Below are 24,162 nucleotides of genomic sequence, written 5' to 3' on the forward strand. Positions count from 1 at the left end.
TTAACCTAGGCTGGTAAAAATAAGCTTAGGGGGTTTTTCATGCAGGTCCCCACATCTGTACCCTAGAGTTCAGAGTGGGGAAGGAACCTTGACAGTGTCTTTTTAGCCATCGGTGCCTGTAGGGCATGTGTGTGCTCTCCAGTCGTCATCCTGTGCTGTGATGGCATATAAGGGCAGGGCATGCCCGCCACCATTCAGCTCCTCTCACCACTTCATGGCTTGACTGGCAACCTTCTTGATCGCCTTAGCTACCCAACTACAAATACAGTGTTATTTGTTAGTTGAATAGTTATTAGTTTGTTTGCCTGTTTCAACTTTTATTAAAAAGAAAAGGAGTACTTGCGGCACCTTAGAGACAAACAAATTTATTTGAGCATAAGCTTTTGTGAGCTACAGCTCACTTCGTTGGATGCATGCAGTGGAAAGTACAGTAGGGGGATTTAATATACACAGAGAACATAAAACCATGGGTGTTACCATACACGCTGTAACGAGAGTGATCAGGTAGGGTGAGCTATTACCAGCAGGAGAGAAAGTAAACCTTTTGTAGTGATAATCAAGGTGGGCCATTTCCAGCAGTTGACAAGAACATGTGAGGAGAGGAACAGTAGGGGGGGGAAATAAACATGGGGAAATAGTTTTACTTTGTGTAATGACACATCCACTCCCAGTCTTTATTCAAGCCTAATTTAATGGTGTCCAGTTTGCAAATTAATTCCAATTCAGCAGTCTCTCGTTGGAGTCTGGTTTTGAAGTCTTTTTGTTGAAGAATTGCGACTTTTAGGTCTGTAATTGAGTGAAAAAAGATTGAAGTGTTCTCCAACTGGTTTTTGAATGTTATAATTCTTGACGTCTGATTTGTGTCCATTTATTCTTTTATGTAGAGACTATCTGGTTTGGCCAGTGTACATGGCAGAGGGGCATTGCTGGCACATGATGGCATATATCACATTGGTAGATGTGCAGGTGAACAAGCCTCTGATAGTGGCTGATGTGATTAGGCCCTATGTTGGTGTCCCCTGAATAGATATGTGGACACAATCGGCAACGGGCTTTGTTGCAAGGATAGGTTTCTGGGTTAGTGTTTTTGTTGTGTGCTGTGTGGTTGCAAACTGGACACCATTAAATTAGGCTTGAATAAAGACTGGGAGTGGATGTGTCATTACACAAAGTAAAACTATTTCCCCATGTTTATTCCCCTCCCGCTCCACCCACTGTTCCTCACACATTCTTGTCAACTGCTGGAAATGGCCCACCTTGATTATCGCTACGAAAGGTTTTTTTTCTCTCCTGCTGGTAATAGCTCACCTTACCTGATCACTCTCTTTACAGTGTGTATGGTAACACCCATGGTTTCATGTTCTCTGTATATATAAAATCCCCCTACTGTATTTTCCACTGCATGCATCCCATGAAGTGAGCTGTAGCTCACGAAAGCTTATGCTCAAATAAATTTGTTAGTGTCTAAGGTGCCACAAGTACTCCTTTTCTTTTTGCGGATACAGACTAACATGGCTGCTACTCTGAAACCAACTTTTATTAGTTATTCACTGTGGCGTTGTTGAGCTCACCTAGGTTTAAACACTGCCCATCATGTGAAAGAGCTATTCCAGTTTCAAATGGAGACTCAAAGTCTCTCTTGTCTGGGAGAGATGCACATTCCCAGTAAACATGTGAATTGTAAGTCTTTCAGCTCCACAACTAGGAAGGACAGGGAGGCCTGACTTCATGTCTTCCTAATGATCAAACAAATGAGACCAGTTTCCGAGCTAAGCTGTCAAATACACCCTGTATGTGAGCCTTCGGAATCTAAGAGTGGCAATACGGGCTTGTGACTTTGAGAGCTGCAACCTGAACATTCGTTCCCGACTGCAACAGTTAAGTGAACCCCAGACTGCATGGGGTTATAAGCCCCAGAGATAGGTCACCCATCAGGGATTCCTCTAAGAGAAAAACCTCCGCACGGGGATTTTGCAGCTCAGAAGAGCTCTTGCTGAAACTCGGCGCTGAGCTGCTTCCATGCCACAACCCAGCACTTTTGCAGCCCAGTGTCTCTCACTCTTCTGCTACATATGGGCAATTCCCCTTCTATCTGCAGTTTCTGGAGGCAGTTCAAAGCTGTAGCACAACCTGACCTAGCTATGCCCCTTTTTCCGGCCTGCTGCCAGAAATTCTGCCTTTGTGACACCTGTCCGTAATGGTTCTCTTTGCTTCTCGCCTTTCCTTTCTAATTTTTTTTCATTTTCAGGCAGTAGTGAGCAGCCTTCTTTGTTCTCTCCACCACCTGGACCGGGTATTTAGTAGCCTGTGTCTGAACCCACCAAGAGTCTCCGCTACAGTGCCTCTCTGCTGAGTTCCTCTGCCCCCTTTTAGGGAATGGCAGAGTAGTAACTCAAGCACTAGGCTGAGCCTAGAAAGTGCTCCATTTGCAAGGCAGCTTTAATAGGCTTTATAGTGTGAAAATCATGTCCTCCTTGTTCTCAGCCAACTGACCCTAGCATTGCTGGGGAATGGAACTTCTGAGTCGGACAAGCATATTGGAACCACCCATCCACCAATAAACTGATACTCCACCATAGAAAAATCTGCCCAGGAAACCCAGAGTAGGTCAGGAAGAGACCCTAAGGATGAGGAGGACTTCATTCAGCTGGCCCAGGTGGTAAATCCTGGGGCAATTCAGGACCACAAGGACAGGACCCTAACAGGGTTCCCAGTCCCCCCCCCCCAAGTCCTGACATGGGTCCTAAGTACTCTGTGAGCCCTGCTTCTCTCCTCAATCACTCTCCACCCCCGTCTTCTCTCCTCCCCAGGTATTGGATTCTGTGCTGTTCTCCAAGTACCTCTACTCCTAGCTCTACTGTTCTGGCTTTGCCTGCTCTTCAGCTGGAACCTGGGCTCAGCTCTGGCTCCCCAAGTTACTGGTGTCTGGCTACAAGGAACAGTGCAGGGAATGTGCACTGTAGTCCATTAACTCTCCTTTGTCTGGAAAGCTGGAGAGCAAGAGGCAGGTCTCAGCTGGGCAAGAAGACAGGGAAAAGAACGTTGGGTAGCCTACCAGTAGGACTCAGACTGGGGATCAACATGATCTCAACAGTGGTCCATGAAGTTAATTGTAGCATTTTGAATAGACTCAGTGCGGGTAAGGTGGGTGTCAGGAAGACCCCAAAGAGAAGGAAGTTGAAGTAATCAAGATGGGAGATAAGGCTCTGGACTAGTATGTGGATTTTTTCAATTGTGTCCAAGAGGTTTTGTCTTGAAGATATTATGAAGATTTGGACATGGCCTGCATGCACTTTTAAAAAGTGAACATTTTAATATCTTTTCAGAAATGCAACTAGATTTCCCAGTTGGGGAAAGTGGGAAGTTTCATGACCTTTAAATACCAAAATTATTTTTAAAAATTTTAATATTTTGTAATTGAACAGTACAACCATCAGAATCCTGCTTCTTTTTGGAGAGACCAACTTAGAGGGCTGATAGAGAGTGATTGATTTCAGTTTGTTTTACTACTGACAGATAATTCCTTTGTTTAATAAATCAGTTTTAAATACAAAACGAAAGAGTGGGTGGGTGAGATTCTGTGGCCTGTGTTGTGCAGGAGGTCGGACTAAATTATCATAATGGTCCCTTCTGACCTTAGTATCTATGAATCTATTACAAAAAAAATTGTCAAATAAATGTGCATCATCCACCATTTTCTAATGTAACAATGTAAAAATTAAGAATCTGAATAAATGTATGTAAAGCTGTATAATTCCTTAAATGTGTATGGATATAATGTATTTTCCTGGTTAACAAAAGTAAGTACCAAATTTAGTGTCAAGGCTATATTTAGTTGCAAACCAACACATCTTAAGTGCTCCCTAACCAATGAGAATTAACCTCTCTTTAGGAAAATAACTAAGAGTACAAATACAAAAGAAGATTAAAACTGAACATTTAAATCAGTCTGTTATGCCATCATGCCTGATCTTCACCTCTTGTTATGTCAGATTTTACACCAATGTTCATATGATAATACGTCTCTTATTTACAGTATCTGGTGCAATATGGATGTGAAAGTTACGCTTCATCATTTAAGAAATACACCAGGTGTTTGAAAACTACTACCATAAATTCTTTTCAGGATTAGGAATGCTTTATTGTATTTTTCCTGGTATGCTGTGTAACACTAAAAAAATGTGATCAAGCATTGTAAGAATAAAAATCATATGAAATCAGATTTTAATATAAAAAGATGACTTAAAAATTCAAAATATTTTAGCAAGTTGTATCCTGGTGTTTTTAGGTGGTGGAAGTTGGACACTTCTGGGGTTACCGAACAGATGAAAAAAATATGATTGTTCTCAAAAGGCTTACTACTGAGATTAACCACCTGGACCTGATGCCTCTACCAGTGTGTCCGTATCCTGATTTAGTTTGTCTGGCACAGTTTACTGATTTTGAAAGCAAAAGATACTATAGAGCCCAGATCTTATGTGTTTCTGGAGATTCTGCTGAGGTATAGTAATATGTTATGTTATATTGAATGGTAAGAAGTAATTGAATTAACGATCTTGTAGCTTCATATTTTTAATGAAATACTTTTGTGACAATTACAAACATCTTTATAAAGAAAGCAAATGTATAAAAGCAAACCTTAGCCAAAGTGACCCAGGAGCAAATGAATGATAGGTCAGAACACAACAGGGAAATTGTCACTTTGTGATATTGAAGGAGAATTTTGACAGGAGAGAAAAGTGGGTGGTGTAGTAATGTGTGCTGAAGTAGAAGGCTTCAATGAAAGTAGTAGCAAATGAAAAACTTAAAACGGGCTCCAACTACAAGATCTATAGTTTGGAGGAATACTTCAAATAATGAAATTTTAAGTCAGCTTGATGAATCAGTGTCAGCATGTAACGACTGAGAAGGTAAATGTGTTCATCAGTGTGACCAAAAATCACAAGTTGATGGACTCACGTGTTCTCAACTGTATGTAAAAGGATGGCCAGTGTATAGTCCTTGTCAATTGGCTTCGGAGGGCTTGTCTTCACTACTGGGGAGATTGATGCTGCTGCAACTGATGCAATGAGTGTCGATTTAGCGGGTCTAGTGAAGACTCGCTAAATCGATAACAGAGCGCTCTCCAGTACTCCAGCTCCCTGAGAAGAGTGAGGTAAGTTGACCAGAGAGCGTCTCCTGTTGATGCAGCGCAGTGAAGAAACCATGGCAAGTCGACCTAAGCTACATCAACACCAGCTACATTATTCACGTAGCTGGAGTAGCGTAACTTAGATCGACTTACCCCGGTAATGAAGACAAGCCCTCAGAACAGTTGCATGCTACCTCTCTGTGGTGCCCAAAGGTTCCCCTTCCAAGAGCCTTGATTGCACTGTGGCAGTGACCCCTCACCACTGGCTTCCTTGAAGCTAGGTGCCCAGCTACAGCTAACCACTTCTACTTGTGGTAAAGCTTGTTTGAGGTCTGAATCAGGCCTGCAGGTAGGTTGGGTTCGTCCAGATTTCTTGGTCAAGGCATAGTCGACGTCCAGACTCCAGAGAAATAATTTTAAAAAACTCAGTAATGATGATGTTTAAGATTCTGGGGTCCATTCAGAAGCATCTGGCGATCTGGATTTGGCCCACAGTCCACCAACTGACTACCCCTGATGTAGGTGTAGCCAAAGGCATAGGCTGCCTGGGCTTTGTTCTAAAGCCATCAGCTCTCATCATAGATGTAGTGCCCCTCAAATGCAGACACAATTTCATTGAAAGCTAGCAATCCTTTCTTGACTTTGCTGTTCCATTCTTGGCAAGGACCACCTGTGACAGTCTTAAGATGTGTATGAGTATGATTTTAATAGCTTCATGTGAGCACCACTTCTGATTGCATAATCAGTTGATGAAATCTGATCTGATTCTGTACATACATGCCTTACAGAAGTCAAGTAAATCTCCAAATCCTTGGAATCTTTTTGCCATCCCTGTCAGCAAGTGGACAGGCAAAGCAGCTGATCAGATAGTTCAGACAGGCTTGTCTGTTCCACTGATATTTATTTTGCTTTGGATGGCAGGGGGTGAGTGTAATCCGTGGCTGTCACCCACCCCGACATGCCAATCTGTGCAGTAGCTATCTGCCAATCCAGAGACCACAAGTAGTTGACTTCCTCCTCTGCTGATTTGAGGTAAGATTATGCAAATTTCAGTCTAAGCCACCAGCCCCTAGTCCATAATTGGTATGGGCCAAGAACTGTTGCCTTGGAGAAAAGTTTGCCTAATGCTGTCTCTAATTAGCAGTTTTTTGGTTGATTGGATGTGTAACCTAGGAGAAGATGGAATAATAGACGAGACAAAACTGACCTGTTTGTTTTTGACACATTCTGCCTCCAGGAACCCATTATTCAAGATTCTGTAGTTTCTATAAGTATTTGTCTTTTAATTGGTTATGTAGTGTGTTGTGCTACTGAACTGATTGTGTCTGTGTAGCTGATGTGTAACTATTAAAGAATTGTTATATACTGCAGTAGGTCCATTGTGTGCTTGCTGCCTTACATCTGCTAAACTAGCACTTTCTTTGGTGCTTTGAAATCTCCACTGATTTTATATTTTCATTCCTTTCTTTGTCATCAAGGTTTTCTTTGTCGATTACGGCAGTAGATCAAGAGTGTTTTTAAATCACCTAAAGGAAATTCCAAACTATCTTCGAGAGCTTCCTTTTCAGGTAATGATAAATAGTGTTTGCTTCTTTTTAATGAATGTATTAATATTTTAGGCCAACAAGCTTAAGATTTTTTTAAACCTCAACAAATCTTTCCCAAATAATAAAGATCCATGACTGGCTACCATATTTTGCTAATCTGATGTATGTGAAAGCCTTTATCACTAGTCATACATAAGGTATGTTTGGAAGCCTAACTGTTTTCCACCAAGAGAAGACCTGTTTAATAAGTAATCTTGTTTCATGTAACTGTAAACAGTGGTGCCTAGCTTGTGGTTGGAATCATGTGTAGTCCTCAAGGGTTATTGTGTGAACAATGTTCGTATTTGATTATTAACGGTGATTAGCTCCCGCACCATGAAGCGCAGCCCCTGCCAGCACCACTCCACACCTGCCCGAGGCTTGCAGTTTGGGGGGGCAATGCTGGCCCTGTTCCCCCAGACTACTCCAGGCTAAAAAGTGGGGGGCCATGGCCCCCTGATTTTGGAGCCATTGGTGTAGATGTATGCACAGTGACAGTATAATGGGATTTGTAGCAGTAGTTTTATGGCACCCTTAAGCACTCTCTGTAAAATAATGAATTTAATATTGTTAATGGGGGAAGTGTCACGCATGTGATGGTTTATCATTTTGATTGTTACTGACCCAAATTGTTTTGGTAAAAAAATCAAAATGTGTCTGTCACTTCTGGAGCTCATCATGCATTCTTTAATATGTTATTTTAGGCTTTAGAGTTCAAGATGTGCAAGATGCGCCCCTCTGCGAAATCTCTTGTATGTGGAGAACAGTGGAGTTATGGTGCTAGCCAAAGATTTGCTTCATTAGTAAATGACTGTGCTCTTATAGTGAAGGTGTATTCAGTTGTGCACAGTGTTCTGCGTGTGGATGTTTACCGTTACTCCGGAATTAAAGAAGTGAACATTCGAGACGTGCTCATTGAAGAGGGCTATGCTGAGCTAGCAGAAGAATCCTATGAATCAAAAGTATGCATTAAATAAAAAGCAATGTTTTGCCATGCCTCTTTAGTTTCTTATGCTAATTTATTTAATCTCCTCTTATGACCTGATACATTGGGCTGAGATTTTGACAGCTATGTAAGTTAAGCAGGGTTGACTCTGGTTAGTACTTAAATGAGAGTATAATAAAACATGCATGTGTATGTAAGCCTCTGGTTAATATAATTGGTCTTTGAGATAGTTTACATGTACTAAAGTAATCATAGTGTGGGGAGACAGGGACCTGAACTAACTGTTTTTGAGACTCTTCCAAACCGATGCTTCCCAGTGAAGGGTGTAATGCTTTAATTAGGTGACTGTCTTGTATTAAGTACTGCTAAGTGCTTTATGATTCAGTGGAAGGTGTTAAGGCAAATCACTGTTTTTGAATTCAAACTTGTGTTTGTTCACACAAATTTGTATACATTTTTTTTTGCATGAACTGTTTTGTTTTAGTTTTTAAAAGTTTGAACATTTCTCAATTTGTTCTAACTCTTTTCTATTTTTCATTTAGCAAAGCAATGAACTCAAAGAATTATATTCAAAACAAGTAGAAAATGAGGAGAATGCATCTGTAACTCCAAAAAAAACAAAAAAGGAAGAAAAACGCCTCATTGAAATGTTGTTAAATCACTTTTCTGCCAATAAATTTGGTGCACCAAATTGTAAGGTAACTTCAGAAATGGTTTCATTTCTATATGAAACTATAAAAACATGATCTGTCTATGCCCGAGATTGAAAGCGATTTTTCCAACAAGATTTGATTTTCTGCCTTGAAACAATATTAACTTCAGATTCAGCTATGAATAAAGATAACATAAATTTTTAGGGTTCTTGGAGATAGATTTGTGAACCAGTAAGAGACCAGGATTAAATATTGTCTGAATTAACAGTTTTTAGGATCTTAAGACCTCTGTAGTATTGAGTGACTTCAGCTTGTGGTACAGCATGTGAAAAGCAATTTTATCCTCAACATTTTATTTTTAATGGAAATGGGTACTTCCCTCATTTCTCCCTGTTTATATCAGTTTTTAATTCTTAAAAATACATGACAAAGGAATTCAAAATTTACGCCAGGTTTGTGTGCAGAATAGTAAGACTGTGGGAGGCAGGCACTACAGATGCTTTAAAATTTACACTTTATTATCATGCACATTGTGTAAAGAGTTGTCACTTTGGATGGGCTATCACCAGCAGGAGAGTGAATTTGTGTGGGGGGGTGGAGGGTGAGAAAACCTGGATTTGTGCTGGAAATGGCTCACCTGATGATCACTTTAGATAAGCTATTACCAGCTGGACAGTGGGGTGGGAGGAGGTATTTTTTCATATTCTCTGTGTATATATAAAGTCTGCTGCAGTTTCCACGGCATGCATCCGATGCATCGATGATTTAACTGGGAATTGGTCCTGCTTTGAGCAGGGGGTTGGACTAGATGACCTTCTGGGGTCCCTTCCAACCCTGATATTCTATGATTCTATGAAGTGAGCTGTAGCTCACGAAAGCTTATGCTCAAATAAATTGGTTAGTCTCTAAGGTGCCACAAGTACTCCTTTTCTTTTCTTTTCTTTTTTTTTTTTTTTTAAATTCTGTGCATCTTCTGTGTTAACCAAGGAGACTCCAGAGTTAATCATTCAGGTGAATCCAAAATTAACAATTAATTCTTCTTTGAGTATATGCCCTTATGGGTGCTCTGCCATAGGATGGACGTGCGTCCATGCACTTTCAACTGGAGAATGCGAAGCAGTGTTCGCAGGCCTGCACGTGCACAGAGCAGCACCTCCTGTCCCCAAACAAAGGCATATAAGGAGGAGTGGACCCATTCCACTCAGTTCCTTTTCAACCACCTGTGGCTAAAGACTAGCGATTCTGTCTCTGTTGATTCTCAGCTTCTCACTTTTCTTGTATACCGTTTATTCTTTATTCCCCGCCCCCATTTTCTTAGTTTTAGTTTTATACACTTGTGTTTAGAAGGGGGACTACCCTCTCCCTGTCTCTCCTTCAATCCGCTACCACTCTGGTTTATGCTGAAAACTCTGGGATTTCAGTCCTGCCAGACCTGCCACAGGTCTTTTCCCCATAGTGGCAGGCATTCGAACTGTCTCTCCTGCCTTGGAGACACCCATGTTCTGTCTAAGTGTAAAGTCTGTATGGGATTTAAAGGCAGGTCTCAGAAAGAGAGGCAAGATTGAAGCTCCTAATGAAGTGTTCACTAGTCCCAGTAGGATCTGCTTCCCTGCTGTGTGTTAGCCTAAACATCCCAGGCTGCTCTGTTGGCAGCAGTACCTTCAGAGACTAGGACTTCTAAGAAGAAGAACCTTCTTTCTCCTTCCAGAGAGCCTGAGAGGGAGGGGTAGGTCACCCCATAAATGCCATAAAGACCTCACATCCCTCAAAGGCTACAGCTCAGGTATCGTCTGAGCACAGTACCAAGCCACTGGTGCTGCACAAGAAGCAAGTGTGTGGACAAGTCTAAGGCAACACAGGGAACAGTTTACCTCATTACCAAACCAACACATCAAGGCACTGAGATATGCAGAGGCCTCCTGTCGTGGCACCATCATCTCCCTTACACCAGGGCTCTGAGGTAGAGAAGCTCCTCTTCAAGCCTCACCAGTACTGCAGCCACTGTTTCGGCAGTACTAGGTCCTGGCATCAGTTCAGTCTTCTGGACACCAGAGCTTTCCAGCTCCCTCCAGATTACTTTCCCTGGAGGACCTGTTTATATTGGAGGTAGCAGAGTCTCCCCTGCTACAGTCCTATACCAAGGTCACTTTCCCAATATCGCTCAGATGGATTGAACTTGATAAGACTTCCAGCCTTCAGTACTGGCACTTTTGTCTGAGGTTCCCCCCCTACAGCCCAGGGGATGATTTTTCTTCAGACTCTCTGAGGTCTCAATATAGGGTTCTTTTTCAGCATGTTACCACCACACCCTGTGAGACAGTATTCTGAAGCTTTTTCAGACCCCACCAGACATCCTAAAGCTAGGGGATAGGACTGTCTCTGGGGACCCTTCTTTTATCCCCCCTGGATTCCCCTCAGTGAACAATTTTATAGGGTTTCAAGCAGAAAGAGCGCCCAATACCTGCCAGTATGGCATCATTCACAGGCACCAAGTGAACAACCTACAGTGCCACAGGATTGCCTTTCAGTGCCTTATGCCCTCTCGGCACTGGGGAACACAGAGGAGAAGCAGGATCCCCAGATGAGGACAAGTTTCTTCTATCAGCCAAGTCCTCTTCATTCCCAGATGAGACGGTAAAGCACCCACCAGCTTCTTACACTGTCCACTTTCAGGCCTTGCAAGACCCTGTGAAATGCATGATGGAATTCCTCCGGATTCCATTAGAGGTGGTCCATGAGTCTCAACTCTCCTTGGTGGACATTTTAAAATCTCATCTGTTGATGAAATATCTCCTCCCAATAAATGTGACTCAGTTATCACCGGCTCACAGAGTCTGGCAAACATCTGCCATTATCCAGCTCACCTGACAGTGGGAAATTAAAAAGTACTATATGCCAGCCAAGGGAATGGAGAATTTCTTTTCTCACCTCACCCAACTCCCTAGGGGTGGACATGGCTAACAAAAGGAATAGACAGGCCCAGTCCAGACTGTCTCCTAATAAAGAGTCCAAATGTTTAGACCACCTGGGTAAGAAAAGCTACTCCTTAGCAGCTCTCCAACCTTGTGCGACAAATATGTTGGCAAAATATTATTTCAGTATATATTCCAAGTTCACTCATTTTATTGAACATCTGCCATAGGACAAGAGAACAATTTCAGGTCCTCATTTCAGAGAGTCAGTTGAGAGCCAGAACCTCCCTCCAAGCTGCTCTAGATGCTCCAGATACAGCTTCTACATGCCTAACCATGATCATGGTTATGTGGAGAGCATCTTGGCTCCAGTCTTCCAGTCTCCCAAGAAAAGTGCAGATTATTGTTGAAGACCTTCTCTTTGAAGGGCCCAGGCTTTTCAGCTCTATATGAGTCTTCCCTCTCCACTCTGAAGGACTCGAGAGCTACCTTACAGTCACCAGGAGTTTACGTTCCTACAACCAAGAGACAGTTTAGTTGGTTGCAAATATCACAACAGCCTAGGCTGTTCCAGTACAACCCGCAGTAGGCCTTTCCCCGATTTTGAGACTTTCAGAGGAGGAGATCAAGACCTCAGGAAAGGGGACCACCCCCTCCTACAGAAACATCTCCTCTACTGTCCAGCAAGGGTATGTGGTGTGGTCCTGTCCTTCCTCACCTCTGTCCCACAGGAGGACTACCAGGCCCACCAAGACCTCCTAAAAAGGGTGGCAGCGAGCCTCCGCCTCCAGGCTGAGGAGATGGAAGAGCCCTCAGACGGTTCCTGTTCAATGTGCTGTCCCTTTCAGCAACGGGCAGGGTGGCCTTGTCGCTCCATGAAGGGGTGGCAAGAATTTCAAATGCCCTGTGGCAAACACCAGCCTCGTTGGCTCCCACCTCTGAAAAGGCGGAGCACAAGTACTTTGTACTCACGAAGGGACACAAATATCTGCATACCCACCCGGCGCCCAACTCCTTGGTGGTCGAGTCGGTCAAGCACAGGGAGCGGCGGGGCAACCAGCCCCGACACCCAAGAACAAAGACTCTCGGAGGCTGGATACTTTCGGGAGAAAAGTTTATTTGTCGTCAAGCTTTCAGCTACAAGTAGCAAGCCATCAGGGTCTTCTGGGTCACTACGAGTTTAACCTCTGGGAATCCCTCCCCAAGTTTTGAGGACTCCCTGCGGGAGCACAATAAGAAGGAGTTTAAGGTGCTTGTGGAGGAAGGGGCGGCGGCCTCAAGGGCATCCCTGCAGGCCGCTTCGGATGCAGCGGCCCCGGCCACGTGGTCCAGGGCCTCAGTGGTGTCCATGAGATGGGCGTCACGGCTTCCGCTCTCTGGACTCTCCAGCGAAGCACAGTCATCCATGCAGGATCTCCCTTTCGATGGGAAGGCTCTGTTTGCTGAGGAAACGGACACAAGGCTGCATGGCATAAAAGACTCCCGTGCGACCTTCCAGATCTTGGGCCTCTATGTCCCTTCTCTGACAAAACCCAAGTTCAAGCCGCAGCAGGTGGCTGCCCTCCCGAAGTGTGAGGTCGCCCACAGAAAGCAGTGAGACTATAGAAAGCGCCCGCATCGGCAATCCCGGCCTGCCCCCAAGCCTGGGTCTTCTAAGGTCAAGCAGGCCGGCAAAAAGCGTTTTTGACGGGATGCTCTGGGGTACCCCACCATTTCTCAGTAGGGACCTACCGCCAATAAAGCTCCCTTTCTCCAATCTGTTGTGTGCTTTCCTCCTGAATGGTCATGGCTCACCTTGGACCGATGGGTCCTCAACACCATCTCCCGAGGTTATACCCTTCAGTTTACCTCCTCCCTGCCCAACCGCCCTTCCCCCCGTCCCTCCTGGGAACCCCTCTCACAAGGCTCTACTCGAGCAGGAGGTGGGGCGGCTCCTGGACTTAGGAGCTATAGAGGCGGTGCCCAAGGAGTTCCTGGGCAAGGGGTATTACTCCCGGTATTTCCTTATCCTGAAGGCCAAAGAGGGGCTCAGGCCCCTCATGGACCTGGGAGGCCTGAACCACTGCATGGTGAAACTCAAGTTCCGCATGGTTTCCCTGGCCTCCATTATACCCTCCCTGGATCCCGGGGACTGGTACGCTGCCCTTGATCTATAGGACGCGTACTTCCACATCCACATATTCGAGGGGCACAGACGCTTCCTCCGTTTCGTGGTGGGGCAGTCGCTACCAATTCATGGTCCTACCGTTTGGACTGTCCACTGCCCCCGGGGTCTTTACAAAGTGTATGGTGGTGGTAGTGGCCTACCTCAGACACCAGGGGGTCCAAATATCCCCATATCTGATGACTGGCTAGTCAAAGGCACCTCCCGGTCGCAGGTGACAGATTATGTGGTGCTTCTCCTCTCCACATGTACTGCCCTGGGCCTGTTGATAAACCACGCCAAGTCCACGTTAGTCCCGGTCCAATGCATAGAGTTTATCGGGGCGCTACTAGACGCAACATTGGCCAGGGCCTCTCTCCCACCAGAGAGGTTCGAGACCCTGAAAGTGCTCATCGACTCGGTCACAAGGTTCCTGGTGACGACAGCCAGGGCTTGCCTGCAACTGCTGGGTCACATGTCTGCATGCACATATGTGTCCGTCACGCCAGACTCAGAATGAGGCCCCTCCAGCTCTGGCTGTGCTCGCAGTTCTCCCAGGCCATAGACGGAATGGACAAAGTCCTTACCGTGCCGAACTCGGTGATCACCTCCCTGCGGTGGTGGTCCGCCCAAAACAACATGCTCCAAGGGGTCCCGTTCAGGGACAGGGCCCCGTCATTGGAGCTGGTGTCCAACGTGTGGGACCTGGGTTGGGCCCATGTGGGGAACTTTCAGACCCAAGGCCTGTGGTCTCTACAAGACCTACCCTTTCATATAAACGTCAAGGAACTCAGGGCAGGGCGACTGGCATGTATGGCCTTCGCTCGCACCTGGAGGGCAAGATAATCAGGGTCCTCGCGGACAACACGGCCTCGATGTTCTATATCAACAGGCAAGGTGGGGCCTGATCCTCTGCCCTCTGCCACGAAGCCCTCAGTCTGTGGGACTTCTGTATAGCCCACGACATCTACCTAAAAGCCTTTCACCTGCCAGGTGCCTGGAATGTGAGGGTGGATCGCTTGAGCAGGAATTTTTCCTCTCAGCACGAGTGGTCTCTACCACCGGAAGTGGCTCACCTGCTCTTCTGAAGGGGGGTACTCCCCAGCTGGAGCTATTTGCGACCTGGCAGAACCGACGATGCCCCCAGTTCTACTCTGGGGGGGCTGAGGAGAGCCGCTGTGTCCGATGCCTTTACCCTGTCCTGGTCAGGCCAGCTCCTTTACGCCTTCCCCCCATTCCCTCTGATCAGCAGGGTCCTGGAGAAAATAAAGATGGACAAAGCCAGGGTCGTCCTCGTTGCCCCAGCGTGGCCCAGGCAGCACTGGTACGGGACCCTCTCGGGGTTGGCGGTAGCTCCGTCATGGCAGTTGCCGCTGCACCTGGACCTGCTCTCTCAGGACCAGGGCTGCCTCCTCCATCCCAATCTAGCAATGCTTCACCTCACGGCATGGCTGCCCAGTGGCTAGGTGGCAAGGACAGGACATGCTTGGAACAGGTTCAGCGCATCCGCCTCGAAAGTAGACGGCCTTCCACTCACCGCTCCTATGTGGCAAAGTGGTCTCGGTTTTCGAGGTGGGCGGCAGGCCAGGGTGTTTCCCCAACGGCCGCCCCGATCCAGCTTATCCTTGATTACCTCCTCCACCTGAGGGCCCAGGGACTGGCGCCCTCATCAGTCAGGGTACACTTGGTGGCCATATCAGCCTTTCATTCCCCAATGCAAGGGCACACGGTGTTTTCCCATGCTATGACTGGCCGGTTTCTAAAGGGTTTGGATCATCTCTACCCATATTCTAAGCCCCTGGTTCCACAGTGGGACCTAAACCTGGTGCTGGCTCGTCTTATGGAAGCCCCGTTTGAACAACTGGCCACGTGTTCCTGGTCTCACCTCTCATGGAAGGTGGCCTTCCTGGTAGCTATCACGTTGGCCAGGAGGGTCGGAGCTCAGGGCCCTAACCTCCGAACCGCCATATACGTTTTTTCATAAGGACAAGGTCCAGCTCCACCCTCACCCTGCATTCCTCCCGAAGGTGGTCTCCGCCTACCACATGGGTAGGGACATTTTTCTGCCAGTCCTCTGCCCCAAGCCTCATGCGACTAGTGAGGAACGCCGTTTCCACATGTTTGACATGAGGTGTGCTCTGGCTTTCTACCTTGAGCGGACCAAGCCATTCAGAAAGTCTTTGCAACTGTTCATTGCCTTGGCTGAGTGCGCGAAGGGTCAGGTGATTTCCACTCAGCAGCTTTCTAAGCGGATCACTTCGTGCATCCATTCCCGTTATGAGCTGGCAATGATGCCCCTGCCGCCCATTGTGAGGGCACGCTCGACTCGGGTGCGGGCCTCATCGGCTGCTTTCGTGGCCCACGTCCCCTTCCAGGACATTTGTAGGGCCACCACGTGGTCTTCAGTTCACACGTTCACCTTGTGCTATGCGATCGTCTCCTAGGCCAGGTATGATGCTGGGTTCGGCGGGGCGGTATTCCGTCCCGAGAACTTGTGAACTCCTACCCACCTCCAACAGATAAAACTTGGACTCACCTATTGTGGAATACACATGAGCAATCACTCGAAGAAGAAGAGACAGTTACCTTTTCCGTAACTGGTGTTCTTCGAGATGGGTTGCTCATGTCTATTCCACATCCCACCCTTCTTCCCCTCTGTTGGAGTTGTCTGGCAAGAAGGAACTGAGGGTGAGGGGAGCGCAGCACTCCTTATACCGCGCCAGGCAGGGTCATGGGGGGGGGGCGCTCCCGCCACGGGTACTGATAGGGGAAAAACTTCCGGCACCGGTGCACGTGGCAAGCACACACACCTATTGTGGAATAGACATGAGCAACACATCTTGAAGAACACCAGTTACAGAAAAGCTAACTGTCTTTTCTTTAACTCTACTCCTGGGGGAATCTCTTTAGTTGTTGTGTGTATTGTTGACCTAGTTGTTGGCTGGTATTTTGCAATAAGTTACCAAAATAATTGAAAGTGGAGTGATTATATTGTGTTATTTTGACAAATAAAATATGCAGGATTTTGCAGAATTTTAAGTTAGTGTGCAAAATTTTAAATTTTTTGGCACAGAATTCCCCCAGGAGTACCTAATCCACAGAGTTATTAATGCTGTGGAACTGGTGCATTTTCGGTCAAATAGAAATCCCTGCTATCTGTCTTCCAGACCAACAGAAGGCTATTGCAGACTTCCTGAGCGAATGCTTCCTTCAGGTCCATGAATGGAAGTTCAACTGTCTCCCATGACATCTGTCAGGCTTGGGGAGCCCCAGAAGCAGATCTCATTGCCACCCCAAACAATGTGAAATGTTGTCTTTTTCTGCTGCAAGGGAGGATATGGCTTCAACGCTATTGGGTGGTGCCCTCAGAACACCAAAGCCAAATATTCTATATTGCTTACCCACTTCTACCTGTGATTCTCAAGACTTCATTTACACTGCATCAGGAAAGAGCAAGGGTTATCCTCATAGTACCATCCTGACCAAGATAAGTGTGGTAATAGAACTAGCTCCACCTCTCCATGGCAACACTTCTTCAACTTCCTCTTAGGAAGGATCTCCTGTCACGGAACTTGGGAACCCTGACCCCTCCCTACCTCTCATCTTTGAGCATGGTTCTTAGCTGGTTATTGAGCATGAAATTAACCTGTTTGCGTTAGGTCCAGTCAGTTCTCCTATCTAGCAGGAAACCTTGTACTCACAAAACTTACCTTCAGAAGTGGAAACTTGTCCACTCTTGATGTTCTCTTCATTCTCCCCAAGCCTCAGAGGTTTCACTCTCCAAAATCGTGGACTATCTGTTGGATTTAGACAAAAGGTCAGTCAGTGAGCTCAGTCAGAGTACATCTGGCCACTATAACAGCCATCAAAGTCTTTTCAGTCTTCGCCCACCCTAGTATAACTAGAGTCCTCAAGGGCTTATACATCTTGTTTTCTTCCACCCATACGGAACCAGGCCCTCCAGTGGGACCTCGGTTTGGTTCTCAGTGCTCTGAAGAAATCTCCATTTGAAACCATGGCTACTTATTCTTTTGTCCATATCTCCCTCAAGACTCCGTTCCTCATAGCCTTCACTTCAGCTAGATGAATGGGAGAGCTTGGTACTGTTGTGGCTGACCCCCATATACCACCAGTTCTACTGCATCCCTATCCTTGCTTCCTCCTAAAGATTTCTTGGGAATACCACATAAGTCAAGAGATTTGCCTGCCAACGTTCTACCCAAAACTTCATACCTCCAAGGAGGAGACAGCATACATACACGAGATTTCAGAAGGGCCCTTGCCTTCTACCTTGACAGGACTAAGACCTTACAGGCCACTCCTGGGTTATTTGTATCATTTGCGGAAAGGGTGAAGGATCAACTTATTTTCACTCAAAGACTGTCCAAATGGGTTTTTGGTTGTGTCTTAACCTGCTGTGGATCAGCTGGGATGCACCACCCTCATGCTGTTGGCACATTCCACTAGAGCTCAGTCCACATCTAGAGCTCTTTTGAAGGAGAACAGAAATTTGTAGGATTGCAATATGATCTTCCATTCATACCTTTGTCAAGCATTACATTTTCTTCCAAGATGATACTACTTTGGTGACTCAGACCTCCAAACCATCTTGGACTTACCTCCTCCGCACCCACCTCCCTCACTGAGTTACTGCTTGGGAGTTTCCTACCATGCAGCACCAACAGGGACACATACTTGAAGAAGAAGGAAAGGTTACTTACCTTACAGTAACTTGAGTTCTTCAGGAAGTCTTGTTCCAATGGGTGCTCCACCTCCTGCCCTCCTTCCCCTGAGCTGTGGAGGCTCTGCTTTGTAGTGAGAAGGAACTGAGGAGCGGCAGGTCTGCACCGCCTTACATGCCCTTGTTTGGAGGCACGAGGTGCTCTTCTATGCAGACACAGGCCCATGGACACCGCTATGCATTCTCCAGTCGAGAGAGCGTGGGCACACGCGCATCCTAAAGCAAATGCTGTGGTTCTGCACATTTATTTCTGATAACTTGAATGTAAATACATATGGAAAATAGGTTCTGCCCTTGGTTTCCTACTAAGTAGATGAATATAGATCTGGTGATGCAAAGTTACTGCAGCACACAAAGTGCTGTTGGTGATGCAGTAGATGGCCCAGGCAAACTCAAAACTGTTAATTTGGTTGCATCTCATAAGAAAGCATAGCCATAACTAAACAGTGAGTATTGATCATTATGTAAAAGTGTCATGTACTGTACTCTGATTTTGAGTTAATCCTCACTTTTATTTTTATTTGTGTGTGTATATAATAAAAAATTTCAAATCTGGAGTCAGAAGTTAGACTCCTGATTTATATTTCAGTCTTCCCAACACCCACATACATGTTCAGTTCACACAAATGAGTGGCCCCATAGAACTCAATGGGACTACTTTCATGCAAAAAGTTAAGCATGTGCGTAGTGTCTACAAGATTGGGAACCTAGACACTTAAATACAGATGGCCTTATTTTCAGAGGTGGTATGGAACTCCAGCTCCTACTGAAGTTACTGAGAAACTGTGATTGCTCAGCTCCTGTGAAAAGAGTAATTTTTATTTAGGTGCCTAGATATAAATTTAGGAACTTAACTTTAGGCACCCAGGTTTGAAAACATTGGATGTTAGTATATGCTCAATAAAGTATTAAAATAATATATTATTTTTTATTTATTTTCATCTAAAAACTAAAACTTACTTGAATTGTCTTGTTTCAAAGGCAACACTTCATGGCCCCTTCAATCCTTATGAGTTGAAGTGTCACAGCATGACCCAAATTTCCAGATTCAGGTATGATAAAGCTTTTGTTGTGAATGGCAGGCAAACCATAGGTCATTGTATTGATATAAAAGTTACTGGAATACACATTTTCACATCTTTAATTTTTTTATTAATTCACTGTTATGCTTAAATACTATGGAACTCTGTAGAAGTAAAAAAAACATACATAATGTTAAAAGTTCTGAGAAGAATGGGAGAGTTTATTGACGCAGTTCTAATGTGCACAGAAATTGTATTTAATATCTAGAATACAAGGCTGGGAGCCTGGATTCGTTCAAAACTTGACTCATTAACTAGAGTGAGTTTGATTGACTTTGCACACTTATGGCTGATTCATATCTTTAAAAGGATTTGTAGATACACATTTCTACTGACTTTTCTTTCTTATTGCCAGTTAATATATTTTGTCATTTTTTCCTAGATGTATCTGGGTAGAAAGGGAAAGTATAAACTCTGTAATTATCAACAATACTCCTGAGGATCCATTTCAGAAAATGTTGGTTGCTGCTTCTGTATCAGTAAATGCAACTGGTAATTCTAAATATATACATGCGTTCCTTATTTTTCTCCCTTTCTTTTCTTTAACTACTTAGCATTGTCCATATGAATAGCCATAGAACTAAATTTTATCTGTCCCTGAAATTCTGTCTACCAACTGCTTAGAGGTTGGTTGTGCTGTCAAGGCCTTCTGTTAATTATCAATTTTTATTCTTTTTTGTAATAGGAACTACAATGTTGTTAAGAGAAACATCTCTGATTCCTCCTATTCCTGGGCTACCAGCACTCCTCAGTATGTTATTTGCTCCTGTTATAGAACTCAGGTATATATGCATTTTTTAAGTGGAATAGCAGAATGGTGTGTTCTCTACCATCTTTCTACACTTCTCTTGTTTCTTCCATCCCTTACAGGCAGTTGCATATTATATTGCTAAGTTGACAATATTGGATGTATATATGAATTTGGGATTCCAGAGTTTGCCTTCGTGAAAACTTGTATAAGTTCCTGAGATGTTGCTGCAACTCTAAGAGGAGAAGGAGCAGTGCCAGTCTTAAATCTGCCTGGGCAACGGGAGTTTTGTGTGTTTTAGGGGCTGTTGAGGGACTAAGTTGCTATTAAATTTATTAGTTTCACCTGTGTCAGTGTGATGGGGTGTACAAACCCCACACTGAGCAACAAGTGGTTAAGTGATTATTTTGGGCCCAGCCAGCCCTGCCCCCCCCCCCCACCTGCAGCAAATGCTCCTTCTGTTGGAGGAATTAGAAGACAGGGAAACAGCTCATTTGGGGGCAGACCTGGAATAGAGCAGACCTGCAGCCCACAGTTTCAGCAGCACAGAGCAGAGAGAAGGCTGATGTCTCAGACCCAACTGCCCCAAAGGAGCCCTTCAGGAGGGAAAGGAGGACCCACCCCAGAAGCAGTCAGAGGGGGATGTAGACCCTCGACATTGGTAATCTCCTTTTATTTTCTTGATTTGGACTCACCCAGCAAGGGAAAGCCTTGGACTAAGCTGACCAGGGTGGAGATAGGAAGTGGCCCAGGGATGACAGCCTTAAGCAGCCTCGGTTGCCAGACCACTGGTAGCCTAAAGGATCCTGCGTCAGAGCCTGATGGAGTAGGAGGGCCCGGGCTTTGCTACCAACAACCCCCCTGCCAGTCATGGGTTGCAGCCTTGACCCCTAGGTCATGCTTCACAGCCAAACCCCAAGTGAGGGCCATTACAGTCAGGGATACCTAGAGCCATGGATAGAACCTCTTTTAAAAAAAAATTATATAAAATCAAATAAATAAAATTAGAAACCATTAGGAAAGGGATCGTTAATAAAACAGAAAATATAATTTCACTACATAAATCCATGGTATACCCACATGGTGTGCCGTTCTGCTTGTCCCATCTCAAAAAAAGATCTATTAGAATTGGAAAAAGTGCAGAGGAGGGCAACGAAAATGATTAGGAATATGGAACAGCTTCCAAATGAGGAGAGATTAAAAAGACTGAGACTGTTCAGTTTAGAAAGAAAGATGATGAGGGGGTTGGGATATGATAGAGGTCGAAAAATCATGAATGGTATGAAGAAAGTGAATGGGGAAATGTTATTTACCCCTTCACATAACAAAAGAACTAGGAGTCACCTGATGAAGTTAGTAGACAGCATGTTTAAAACAAACATGAGGAAGTACTTCTTCACACAATGCCCAGTCAACCTGTGGAACTCATTGCCATGGGATAATGGGCAGGCAAAGCATATAACTGGGTTTTAAAAAAAGAATTGGATAAATTCATGGAGTTTAGGGCTCAGTGCCTATTAGCCAAAGTGGTCAGGGATGCAAACCCATGCTCTGGGTGTCCCTAAGTTTCCAGCTGGCCAAAGCTGGGACTGGACTTTCAGCTACCTGAAAGGGGGTTCCAAAGAGGATGGCTCTAGACTGTTCTCAGTGGTAGCAGATGACAGAACAAGGAGTAATGGTCTTAAGTTGCAGTGGGGGAGATTTAGGTTGGATATTAGGAAAAACTTTTTCACTAGGAGGGTGGTGAAACACTGGAATGCGTTACCTAGGGAGGTGGTGGAATCTCCTTCCTTTGAGGTTTTTAAGGTCAGGCTTGACAAAGCCCTGGCTGGGATGATTTAGTGGGGGATTGGTCCTGCTTTGAGCAGGGGGTTGGACTAGATGACCTCCTGAGGTCCCTTCCAACCCTGATATTCTATGATTCTATGGACGATGGGAATGGACCGTTTGAAATTGCCTTGTTCTGTTCATTCCCTTCTGAAGGATGTGGCAGTGGTCACTGTCAGAAGATAGAACACTGGGCTAGATGGACCATTGGTCTGATCCAATATAGCTGTGCTTACATTCTTGTGTTCTTAAATAGCACAAGATCAGATCCTAGGCTGACAAAGCGTTTGTGCTGGATAGCACTTTCAGAGCCTATCAGTGTCTTGCTGCTCTCCTGGTCAAACCCATCTTGGAAGAAGCTAGAGAAAGTTGGAAGCCTTTAAAGATAAAAAATTCATGAATTAGAAATTGGAGGAAATAAAAAATCATTTGATTCTATATATAGATTTGAGCTGAAATGTATAATGAAAACCTAATAACCACAGGTTGCACGGCATGGGTTATAAGCCTTAAGCCACAAACTGGGGTCAGTGCAGGTCACTATTTCAACACAAGGGATGCTGGGATTCCCTAAACTAAGTTCTGGTCTGTATATGTTCAATACTCTTTAAGTATTGAGCAGCTGCTAGTCACAGCTTTGCCATTTTTAAACTAGTTATGCAGGGAAAATGTGAACACTATTTTGTTGTGATACTGCATCAGCATGTCAATACATTGTCCCAGCATCACGATGTAATGTCATGACAGGGTGTTGCATGAGCCATAAAAATTGTTCTGGGATCTTTACAAATCCCACAAGCTAGGCTGTATCAGAAACTTGGGTTTTCTTTGGCAATACAAATGTTTGTTCCTATGAGGGTGTGATTGCCGCTTGTGTAGACACACCTGAGCTAGCTTTAATCTAGTTAGCTCAGGGTTTGAAGCGATGAAGCCCAGAGTTCCAGCCATGCTTGTACAGCCAGTATTCTGCAGCAGCTTCACTGCTCTGTTACCCAAGTTATCTAGATTAAATTAACTTGTGTACCTCTTCTTGAGTAGCAATCAAAACCAGCAATTGCAGTATAGATATAATCTGAGCATCTATCTTCATATTAATGTGGGATGTAAATTAGATTCTTGGTGTTCCAGATGAAGTTGCTTTGTTTTCTTCAATTTCATCTTTCCAAAATTCCAGTTCAAGTTTTCATTTTGTTTAGGGTTGATAAAAGTGGAAGGAGTTTTACTGGTGTTCTTTGTGGTTTGGGGTGGAATCAGAGTCTTGGAACCCCACTGCTTCCAGAACATGACATGGAGCTGGCATTTGATGTGCAGTTTGGCGTGGATGACATAGTAGAGGTAAAACATGCATATGGATTATTTTCGTTGTAGTAGTGCATGTCTGAAATCTAGCAGATGTCAGAAATTGTTAGCTCTTGCAATTGTATTACTTGAAGTCTAGCAACCTTTGGCAGAATTTTAAAGTTGTCTAATTTTTTTAGTGAAATTGCCTGTTTATAATCTTGAACTGATCTTGTGTGTCAGAAACTAAGTTTAAAAACCCTGAGATGGTTTCATAAAACTTTACTGAACAAAGTCAAATATTGAATACAGTACATTATTATCTTTGTAGACAGTTGTATATTATTAAGCCAGTAATGAAGCAAATACAATTCTGTGCTTATCAACTCCTATGCAAGATGGGTTTTTTGTTTTTCTGTGTGATATTTAAACCTTTTAATTATATTTTTGGTATAAAATAATGCCATTTAATCATAAAATCCATTTAGTCATAAAATATTAGACATTCTTATATAAAATTATATACATAGCTTTTCTCAGATGTCTTTGCTAATGTTGATATAAAAATGAACTTTCAGTGTTAACTAAACCATTCTAGACAGACAGACATAGGCATGCACACACACACACACACACACACACACATCCCTAATCAGAATTTAAACTGGAAATGTTCTTTGGGCTGCTCATTATCATTTATCATTGAAATATTCACAGATAAACATCCTAAGAACGGCCATTAACAAACTGGTTTGTGATGGCCCAAATGGCCCAAGGTATTTTGGGCAAGAGAGAATTGCACAGCTGCAAGAGAGTGCTCGTGAGAAACTTTTAGGGTAAGACTACTTTTCTTGGTGAGAATTTTGTTTTCTTAGTTTATAGCAAAGCAGAATCCACATTTGTTTTCACGCTTTTGTCTGGTACTAGCCATCTTGATTTACTTTGCTTGTTTCTAAAGCAGTAAATTCACTAGTTTGAGCTTTTGCTTTTAAAATATTAATTATTTTCAGTATTTTAATATAGGCTTTAGACTTACTGTTTCCATTATTTATAATTTTACTGGTACTGTAACACTAGGTCAACAGGAAAGCCTAACAGTTAATAGAATCATAAAA

The 24,162-nt window shown here is 44.3% G+C and overlaps 1 protein-coding gene across 3 annotated transcripts in view; it reads left to right on the top strand.

Moving 5' to 3' along the window:
- The window catches only part of TDRD9 (tudor domain containing 9), a 152,424-nt gene that overhangs the window by 119,107 nt on the left and 9,155 nt on the right, over window positions 1-24,162 (top strand). For 2 of the 3 annotated variants that reach the window (XM_084631265.1, XM_084631266.1), the window contains exons 26-34: window positions 4,289-4,501; window positions 6,610-6,699; window positions 7,422-7,679; window positions 8,206-8,361; window positions 19,094-19,164; window positions 19,577-19,686; window positions 19,880-19,976; window positions 22,966-23,104; window positions 23,765-23,883. In XM_084631265.1, the coding sequence (XP_084487391.1) occupies window positions 4,289-4,501; window positions 6,610-6,699; window positions 7,422-7,679; window positions 8,206-8,361; window positions 19,094-19,164; window positions 19,577-19,686; window positions 19,880-19,976; window positions 22,966-23,104; window positions 23,765-23,883 (1,253 nt within the window). The remainder of the gene's footprint in view (window positions 1-4,288; window positions 4,502-6,609; window positions 6,700-7,421; window positions 7,680-8,205; window positions 8,362-19,093; window positions 19,165-19,576; window positions 19,687-19,879; window positions 19,977-22,965; window positions 23,105-23,764; window positions 23,884-24,162) is intronic. The other variant, XM_084631267.1, reaches the window with a different exon arrangement.

This window comes from Lepidochelys olivacea (genome assembly GCF_965140295.1).
Source record: "Lepidochelys olivacea isolate rLepOli2 genome assembly, chromosome: 6".
NCBI classification, from domain to species: domain Eukaryota; kingdom Metazoa; phylum Chordata; order Testudines; family Cheloniidae; genus Lepidochelys; species Lepidochelys olivacea.